At 50.6% G+C, this 10,257-nt stretch overlaps 1 protein-coding gene across 1 annotated transcript; it reads right to left on the bottom strand.

The window, feature by feature from the left end:
- Nucleotides 1-915: 915 nt before the first annotated feature.
- On the bottom strand, nucleotides 916-9,504 carry EAH_00056370 (hypothetical protein; the record flags this gene model as incomplete). The annotated part of the gene is made up of 16 exons (XM_013393809.1): nucleotides 916-1,780; nucleotides 2,062-2,129; nucleotides 2,292-2,472; nucleotides 2,714-2,808; nucleotides 3,537-3,708; nucleotides 4,355-4,408; nucleotides 4,579-4,812; nucleotides 5,081-5,383; nucleotides 5,754-5,797; nucleotides 6,125-6,278; nucleotides 6,609-6,945; nucleotides 7,165-7,260; nucleotides 7,485-7,587; nucleotides 8,273-8,408; nucleotides 8,737-8,830; nucleotides 9,235-9,504. Coding segments are annotated over 16 exons (3,206 nt in total), but the record flags the coding sequence as incomplete, so codon positions are not given.
- Between the last annotated feature and the right edge of the window lie 753 nt (nucleotides 9,505-10,257).

Genomic DNA, 10,257 nt, shown 5'->3' with positions numbered 1-10,257 from the left:
CAGATAGACAGAGACAGAGAGACAGGTAGGAGACAGACAGAAAGAGACAGAGACAGAGAGTAAGAGACAGATAGACAGAGACAGAGAGACAGGTAGGAGACAGACAGAAAGAGACAGAGACAGAGAGACAGAGGCTCTCCTCCTTGTTCTTCTCTGTGTTCATCACCGCAATAGGAGACAGCTTTCTCTGTCTGTCTCCCTCTCTGTTAAAAGGAGACAGCTCTGTCTGTTTGTTTAAAGGAGACAGCTCTGTCTCTTTGTTTAAAGGAGACAGCTCTGTCTCTTTGTTTAAAGGAGACAGCTGTTTCTTCTTCACCTAGACAGCTGTCTCTCTATCTCTATCTAAGGGGGCTCCTTCTCTCTCTAAAGGAGACATCTTCCCTCTCTATCTAAAAGAGACAAACCTCTCCCTCTCTAAAGCAGACAGCTGTCTCTTCGTTTATATAGACGGCTCTGTCTGTCTCTGTCTCTGTCTCTGTCTCCGTCTCTGTCTCCGTCTCTGTCTCTGTCTCTCTCTCTCTCTCTGTCTCTGTCTCCCTAGAGGAGACAGTTGGTTTGTAGAGGGACAGCGGGGTCTCTTCTAATTATGCAGCTGTCTCCTTTCTTTAATAAAACTCTTTATATCTGTTTAAAAGAAAGACTTGTCTCTTTCTAAGGGAGATAGCTGTCTAGAGGAGCAGCTACCTCCCATCTAAGGAGACAGTAGGCGAAAGGAGACAGCTGTCTCTCTTAGAAGGAGACAGCTGTCTCCCTCTCTATATCTAACAAGCAAACGGAGACCCCACAACGCCAAACCCCTCTTTGTCTTTAATTTCTTTGTCTTCCCCTTCATTAACACAACATAAACCCAAGGGGGCCCCCGACAAGACCTCAAAGACAACTCAGGGGGCCCCCAACAAGACCTCAAAAGACAGCTCAGGGGGCCCCCCTAGGATCCCCAAACAACTCGCTTGCCCCTACTCCCTGTCTCTCTTCTTTCTTCTTTCTTGCTGTCTCTAATGCTTCACGCGCCTCTTCTGCTAATACCCTGTAATCCAAAGGGTACTGCATGGAGGCCCCTCGGGGGGCCCCCATGGGGGCCCCCTCACCTGTGGGGGCCCCCAAGAGGGGCCCCTGGGCCAGACGTGCAGATGAGTCAAACCAGAGGGGCCCCCTTGCAGGAGGCGAGGGTCTCCTCAGGGGTAGGGGGGCCCCTGGGGGCCCCTGAGTCTCCCTGGTGAATGAAGGGGAGGGGTAGGAGGGGGCCCCCCTTGACAGATAAGACCAAGAAGGGGGCCCCTCATCTTCGCTATCTGTAGATCTGCAACTGTGTAACATTAAACCCTCGTCGTCGGGGGGCCCCCCGGGGTATCCCCCGGGGCCCCCTACCTGGTCTTGTAACTCCTCTACAGATGCAGGGGGCCTCAGGGGAGCCCCTCTCAATCGCGTACACTCCCTCTGCTGTGGCGTGAGGCTGCGGGGGGGCCCCAATACTGCTGCTGCTGCTGCTGTGGGGGCCCCTGCAGCCTCAGCAGTCATCGAGGGCTCTTGACTCTGCTGCTGCTGCACTCCGTCAGCGGGGCCCCTGTTGGGGCCCCTAGGGGTAGGGGGGCCCCTGGGGGTCAGGGGGACCCCGTAGGGGGCCCCCCTAGGGGTATAGGGGCCCCCAGTAACGAGGTGAGAGAGGAAGCCGTTGAAGTCTAAAGGCAACGCCAGGGCCCCCAAAAGGGCATGGGGGGCCCCTTGCTTTAGAGCGCACATCTCCGTGTACACCTGAGATATCTGCTCTCTTATTTCTTTCCTGAAGGCAGCAGAAGCAGCAGCAACAGCAGCAAAAGCAGCAATAATGAGCGCGCAACAGCAGCAGCAACAGAAACCATGAGACACTTGAGCCTATGCAGTGTACGTACACCCCAAATATACGTTCAGCAAACGCAGCAACAACACCAGCAGCAGCAGAGCAAGAGGGGCAGCAGCCGCTGCTGTACTGTTGCTGCTGTGCTCTTGCCGCTGTGCTGTTGCTGCTGCTGTTTCTGCTGCTGCTGCTGCTGCTGCAGCAGCAGCAGGTAGGGCCCCCCTAACCTGGTAGTGGCCAGGGCTTCTGCCAGGAAGGAGTACTGAGCTTCCCCAAGAGACCCCAAAAGCACCACCTGCATCAAACCCTAAACCCTAAACCCTAAACCCTAAACCCTAAACCCTTGTTCATTTGGTCCTACACTGTAGGGAATGCCAGCAGATTAGCCATCCCTTGCGCCCGTAGAAAACCCTAAACAGCTAAACCCTAAACCCTAAATCCTAAACCCTAGGCCTACTTCTGTTGCCGCCTGGTTATGCTGTCCTCTTCTTGGGGCCTCTTCTGCTACTTCAGACCCAGGGGCCCCCAGGGGGCCCCCTATTCTCGTTGCGAGGGCCCCCAACTCTATGATGCGTCTTCCTGCTGCTATAAGTCTCATCAGGGGGCGCAGCAGCGAGGACACTCGCAGCCAGCACCTCCTGAGGAAGCAACAAACCCTAAACCCTAAACCCTAAACCCTCCGTCCCCCCGCAACAGCAAACGCGGGCTATCCCAATCGACGCTAATAAACCCTAAACCCTAAACCCTAAACCCTAAACCTCCATGCAGCCCTTAAAAACGGAGGCCTCATCCTTCACCTCACCCTCCCAAAGCTGTCCCCAGGGACGTCTAGTGGAGAATACCAGGTTTAGGGTTTAGGGTTTAGGGTTTAGGGTTTACGAGGCAAGCTGGGTTAGGCAGTTGCTGTGGATAAGGCGGATCTCTTCGAAGTCCCTCCGCGCCTTCGCCGCCTCTTCTACTTCAGCGAAGACAGGCTGCGCGCAAACCACCAAACCCTAAACCCTAAACCCTAATCATCTTTCTCGCTGCACTTGAAGACTTCTCAGAATGCCGCAGACGAATCTGCAGAGACCCTCAACGAAGGGGCCCCCGAGAACCCTGGGGCCCCCCTGAACCCCTTTAAGGCCAGTGCAGGCCCTGTCGGGGCCCCTAGGACCCTTGATAGAATCTTGTGGCCCTTTGGGGGCCCCTTATGGGCCCCTAATGACCCTTATGGGGCCCCCAGAGCCTTTTAGGGCCCTTTAGGGGCCCCTAGTGACCCTTATGGGGCCCCCAGGACTCTCTTAGGGCCCTGTGGGGGCCCTTTGAATACCCTTAAAGGGCCCCAAAGGACCGTTAAGGGCCCCACCCTTTCAAGACTCCCAGGATCGCCTAAGGGCCCCAATGCACACGTGGGCCCTATTACAGTTCTTTAGGGAACCCCTTTAGGGTTCTTTGGGGGCCCCTTAGGGGCCCCTTTAGGGTTCATTGGGGGCCCTATTAGGGTTCTTTGGGGGCCCTATTAGGGTTCTTTGGGGGCCCTTTGGGGGCCCCTAAAAGGCTCTTTGGGGGCCCTTTGGGGGCCCTTTGGGGGCCCTTTGGAAGCCCCTTCAAGGGTCATTGAGGGCCCTTTGGGGGCCCCTAAAGGGACCCTTATAAGGCCTCCAAAGAGCCCCTTTAGGGTCTGTAGGGGCCCCCCTTATTTGTGTGTCTGTATACTGACCGCAATAGCGTAGTAGTGAAAATATTTAGAAATGGAGGAGACATAAAAAGATAGCTCCGCTCGCGCAGCCCAGAGGTGCGCAGACACCGCGTGAGGAGACACCGGAGATGCAGATACACCTGAAGAACTTGAAGAAAAATGAAAAGCAGAAGAAGACCTCCGGGCGTAGGACCTACAAACAAAACAACAAAAGAAAATAAAGCCAAAAGAAATGAAGAGGAGACAGAATAAAAATCAAACAACGAAAGGAGACAGAATAAAAAAGAAAAAGGAGACAAATAAAATGAAGAGAAAGGAGACAGAATAAAAAAGAAAAAAACAAAAAGAAGAAAAAGGAGACAAAATAAAAAGAAGAAAAAGGAGACAAAATTAAAAAGGAGACAGACGAAAGAGAAAAGAAGAGAAAGGAGACAGAATTAAAAAGGAGACAGAAGAAAAAGAAGAAAAAGGAGACAGAATAAAAAAAAGAAAAGGAGACAAAATAAAATAAGGAGAAAGGAGACAAAATAAAATGAAAGAAAAGGAGACAGAATTAAAAGTGGAAGCGAAAGGGAGACAGAAGAAAGAGAAGAGACAGACAAAGGAGACAGAAGAAAGAGAAGGGGATAAACAAAATAAATACAAAGACAAGCATAAGAAAGGAGACAAAGAGAGACACAGAGCGAGACGGCCGACAGAGAAGAGACAGAGACCAGCAGCAAGAAGCAGAGACACCCGAGTAAGAAAGAGAAAAGAAGAGACAACAAAAACAGAAGATATAAAAAGAAAATAAGAAAGAAAATAAAACAATTGTACTCAGCATTAAACATAAAACCTACTTCCTTAGAAAACACCCCCGCCGCCACAGCTGCTGCAAATCGACCTCAAGGGCCCTGCAGCAGCAGCAACAGCAGCAGCAGCAGCAGCAACAGCAACAGAAGCAATAAGAACAGCAGCGACAAGAACAGCAGCACCTATATGCGTCGCGGACCTCTCCCTCTCTCTCCATTTGCTGCTGCAGTTCTGCTGCGTGCAAGGGTTTAGGGTTTAGGGTTTGGTTTACCTGAGCTGCAGCAGCAAAGAGAAGAGAGCATTATATGTATCAATCTCAGCATCACTCAGCAGCAAAGGAAGAGGCCAGCTGCTGTTCTGGAGCTCGAGCTGCAGCCTGGGCATGAAAGCCTCTACAGGCTTCCCCTCTAAAGACAAGTGCTGCTGCTGCTGCTGCTGCTGCAGTCCTCGCAGCTGCAGCGGAGGCGGCTGCGCTTCGTGCTGCCATACGCTGACGCGAATACACCTGAGGACAAACAGCATCAGCAACAGCAGCAGCAGCAGCAGCACCAACCATAGCAGCAGCAGCAGCACCAATACCACCGCAAACGCCACCTCCGGCAGCGGAAGCGCATGCAACAGCAGCAGCAACAGCAACAGCAGCAGCAACAGAAGCAGCAACAGGACCAGAAACAGCAGCAGCAACAGCAGCAGCAAAAGCAGCAGCAAAAGCAGCAGCAACAGCAGCAGCAACAGCAGCAGCAACAGGAGAGACGGTTTGCTTTGAGCCTCACCAGTCACTGGCCTCAAATGTCGGAGGGGAAGACAGCATATAGGGCCCTGCAGCAGCAGCAGAAGCAGCAGCAGCAACAACACTAACAGCACCAGCAACAATACTAGCACCAGCAACACCAGCAGCAGCAACACCAGCAGCAACGGCATTGCAGGCGCCGACTACAATAGAAAACAGACTGGCAGCAGCAGCAGCTGCAGCGGCAGCAGCAGCAGCAGCAGCAGCAGCTGTTGCTGCACCTAGGGTAGAGGCTTCTCCTCTTTGCAGCTGACGGTGTTGATGCCTCAGGGGCAGCGAGAAGAGCCTAAAGGTGAGGCAGGAGACAGACAAACAAACAAATTAATAAAATAAACAAATTTAAAGAGTAAATAAATTAAACAAAAGAAATAAGAAGAGCAGCAACTAGCAGCAAAGACAAAACTCATACAGTATTTGATGCAGCAGCAGAAATACAAACACATCAAACCCTCATTAAGACAGAAGCAGCAGCAACAATTAGAGCTGCAGCAGCAGAAGCAGCAATAGCAGCAGCAGCATCAGCTGCATCAGCAACAGCAGCTGCAGGAGCATTAGCAATAGCAGCTACAGCAACAGCAGCAACTTCAGCCACAACAGCAGCTGCAGCAGCAGAAGCCGCAGCGACAGCAGCAGCAACAGCAGCGGAAGGTCCGTACCCGACGTATGCTGCTCCTAGCCTAAGGGATATGAGGCTGCTGAGCTGCAAACAGATAAACACCACTCACACTCTCTGCTGCTGCCGCTGCTGTTGCTGCTGCTGCTGCACTTGCTGCTGCAGCTGCTGAATTTGTAAGGGTTTAGGGTTTAGGGTTTACGCTGGGCAATAGTAAGGGACGTCTGAGGATTTGAAGGGAGGCTAACGAGAAGAACAGCAGCAACAGCAGCAGCAGCAACAGCAGAAACAGCATCAGAGGCAGCAGCGGCAGCAGTAGCAGCAGCAGCAAAAAAAGCAGCAACAGCGGCAAAGGCACCCAAACCAGCAGCAGCAGCAGCAGCAGCAGCAGCAGCAAGGCGTTGTGTGCCTCACTTCAAAGCCCAGCATCTCCAGCAGCGGCGCGGGCCCTCCGGCAGCGCGAAGGGACCCCAGGAGCTTCTGCTGCTGCTGCTGCTGCTGCTGCTGCTGCGGTGTTCCCCTTGCTGCTGTAACCCGCAGACGCTCCCTTTCTAAGGAGTAATCAACCCTGCAGCAAACCCACACAAACGAAAGAGACACAAGAAAATAAATAGCAGCAGTAAGAGCAGCAGAAGCAGCTACGTCGTCACAGAAACAGCAGCAGCACCACTACAAGGCAGAAGCAGCTGCAGCAAGAGAAGCCGCAGCACGAAACGCAGCAGCAAAAAGAGCAGCAGCAACTGCAAATGCAGCTGCAGCAGCATTTGCAGAGCGGCAGCAAAGGAAGCAGCGCAAGGGCCGTAGGAAGAGCAGCAGCTGCACGAGCAGGAGCACCTGCAACAGCAGCAGCAAGGCAGCAGCAGCAGCAGCAGCAGCAGCAGCAACAGCAGCAGCATACTCAACAAAGACCTCCTCAGTATCGAGGCGAGCGTTTAAAGGGAGAGGCCAATGCATGCAGCCTCTTCGTAGGAGAAGAACCTGTGGGGTGCTGCTGCTGCAAGAAGCAGAAGCTGCTGCTGCTGCAGCAGAGAGGGGCCCCCCATCCCTTGCTGCTGCTCGATGTGGAGGCCCCCCAGGGAGGGCCCAAGGGTGAGCAGGAAGCCGCAGCAGATGCTGCTGCTGTTGCTGCTGCTGCTGATGCTGCTGCTGAAGGAAGACAAAAGAAGCAGCAGCTGCATGCGAGGCCTCATCATGCAGCACGTCGCGTTCAAACTGAGAGGCAAGGGCGCCCGCACCTGTACAGACACCACAAGACAACTGCAGCAGCAGCAACTGCAGCAGCAGCACGTGCAGCAGCAGCAACTGCAGCAATCACAGCAGCAGCAACGACAGCTGTATGCTGTCGCCTGACGGCTGCATCATCATTGGACAAAGGCAGCAGCAGCAGCAGCGCAAGCAGCAACGGCAGCATCAGCTACAGCAACAGCAGCAGCAGCAGCAGCAGCAAGCAGCACCTAGCAGCAGATCTGCTTCGAGGGTAAGAACGGGCCCCGGTCCCTGCTGAGGGTTTTGAGTTACCCCAAGGCGAAATTCCAAGGCCATGCAATCCCCTGCACACCGAACCCTAAACCCTAAACCCTAAACCCTAAACCCTAGTCCTGAACCCCAACCCTAAACCCCACGCCCCGACCGTAAACCCTAAACCCTAAACCCTAAACACTACAGCTGAACCTCAACAAACGTCAACTTTTCGCGGCGGCATCAAGAGTATACATGGGCTGTTGCGTTTTAGGGTTTAGGGTTTAGGGTTTAGGGTTTAGGGTTTAGGGTTTACCAAGGGAAGGCCAAAATAAATCACAGGGGCCCCCAGGAGCTTGACATGAGTTGCTGCTAGCGAGAGGGTGGCTGTCTCTAAAAGAGATAGGGGGTTTGCTGCTCTGCAGCACAAGAACAAGGCAAGCCCCAACGCCTTCGGGGGTCCCCTGGGGGGCCCCTGAGGGTACACCCGAGGGGCCCCCTAGCGGTGGCTGCAGCCGGAATTGGAAGGCGTGCTGCAGCAAACAGTCAACAGAGAGAGGGGGGCCCCTATATATATATATATACATTTATAAATAATATATATATATATATATACATACATGTATAGATATAATGAATAGATAAACAGAACAACAAATAAATAAGAAATAAACACGCAGATATATACATAAATATAAATATATAAATATATAAATATAAATATATAAATATATAAATATATAAATATATAGATATATAAATATATAAATATAAATATATAAAAATATATAAATATATAAAAATATATACATATATAAAAATATATAAATATATAAATATATAAATATATAAATATATAAAGATGTAAATATATAAATATAAAAGTATATTTATATATAAATATATAAATATAAATATATAAATATAAAAGTATATAAATATATAAATATAAATATATAAAGATGTAAAATGAATAAAAGACAAACAAAAAATTCAAAGAATGAAGGGAGCAGACAGAGATGATAGAATAAACAAATAAATAAATAAATAAATAAATAAATAAATAAATAAACAAATTAATTAATTAATTAACCCAACACAAACCTTAAACCCATGCCTCATCAGCTGCCGCTCCGGGTGCAGCGCCGCTCCAAGGAGATATTCTTCTGCAACAGAGGGGCCCCCAGGGGGCCCCCCAGGGTTTGAACAGCGACAGAAGACGATATCACCATCTTCGAATCTGTACACAAACCCTAAACCCTAAACCCTAAACCCTAAACCCTCATATGCAGATGCTGAGATGAAGATATCAAATTAACCCCCCAAACCACCAACCCCAGCAACCCCATCAAAAATATCATCACTAGCAGCAGCAGCAGCAGCAGCAGCAGCAGCAGCAGCAGCAGCATTATCATTACTAGCAACAGCATCATCATCATCAGCAGCAGCAGCAGCATCATCATCATCACTAGCAGCAGCAGCATCATATGCAGCATCAGCAGCAGCATCATATGCAGCATCAGCAGCAGCATCTGCAGCAGCAGCAGCATCAGCATCAGCAGCAGCACCTAGCCTTTCCTCTGAAGACGAGGTCAGCCTCTTGAAGAACTTTTTCTTTAATAAAACCAACAGAAGGACGTGCTGCAGCACCAGCAGCTCTGACTGCAAACCCTAAGCACTGCAGGAAGGGCTCCACCAGCGAGCTCTTCACTTCTCCCGCAGGGGGCCCCCCAAGAGGCCCCCCTAGGGGCCCCCCAAGGGGGCCCCCAAGGGGGCCCCCACCCCCCACTGCCACCAACGCTGCACCTAATGGGGCCCCTTGTGTCGCTATTGACTGAGCAGGTTCACTGTCTCCCCCTGAGGAGACAGAGGCAAATATATATATATATATATATATATACATATATATACAAACATGTATATATATATATAGATATATATTAATATCAGGTGAAGAGGGACAGGGGGAAAGCGAGAAATATATGTGTGACTAGAAAGAGATTGAAGAGAGATTGGGGGGCCCCTCGAGAAAAGTCAGGGGGCCCCTATGATGGGGGGCCCCTTACCTTGTGTAGCCAGTTGCTGCTGCTGCCGGGGTGTACGTACACCTGTCTGAGGGGCCCCTCGTGCTGCTGCTGGTGCTGCTGCAGCAGCAGCCGCACCACCACCACCGGCAGCAGCAGCAGCAGCAAACTTTGGATTTGCTTGTGCTGCTGCACCTGCCCAGAGGCCCCGAACCCGCAGTGATAGGGGGCCCCCAGGGGGCCCCCATCGATCAGCCCAGGGGCCCCCTAAGAAGCGACGGCTGCTCTCCAAGAAAATAGTAAAAAATAAACCTGTAGACAACACTAAACCCTAAACCCTAAACCCTAAACCCTAAACCCTAAACCCTAAACCCTAAACCCTAAACCCTAAGCTGAAAGAGGGAAAGGAGACCCGAGAGAGAAGAGAGGAGACAACAAACGAAGCGGAGACGGAGACAGACAGACAAAAGAGAGACATAAGAGAGAGACAGAGAGACAGAGAGACAGAGAGACAGAGACAGACAAAGAGAGATAGAGAGAGAGAGAGAGAGACAGAGATAGAGACAGAGAGAGAGAGAGAGAGAGAGAGAGAGAGACAGAGACAGACAGAGAGACAGACAGAGACAAAAGAGACAGAGACAGAAAAAGAAAGATAGAGAGACACACAAGAAGAAGGAGACAGTGCAGCAGATGGTAGCAGCAAATATCCACACAACAGCAAAACAAACAAAACAAACAAAACAAACAAAACAGAGAGAAGGAGACAGATATAAAGAAGACAGAAGAGACAAGAAGAAGGAGACAGCAAAAGGCATGGAGACAGAGAGACAGCCAAAAGAGAGAAGAGAGCAAACAAAGACAAACAGAAGTCAGAGACAAGAAGAGAATCAAAGGCAGCCGCATGCAAACAAACAACAACAAAGAAAGAAGGAGACAGACAGACATTAGAAAAAGACAGAGAAAGGAGACACAAAGAGACACAGAGAGACACAAACAGCAAACAGCAGGAGAGACAGAGAGAAAGTAAAAGAATCTGTCTCTTTCCTCTGTTTCTCTCTCTGTCCG

This window comes from Eimeria acervulina, genomic scaffold (genome assembly GCF_000499425.1).
Source record: "Eimeria acervulina Houghton genomic scaffold, Eah_scaff1160, whole genome shotgun sequence".
Classification (NCBI taxonomy): Eukaryota; Apicomplexa; class Conoidasida; order Eucoccidiorida; family Eimeriidae; genus Eimeria; species Eimeria acervulina.
This window is presented reverse-complemented; position numbering and strand designations above follow the sequence as displayed.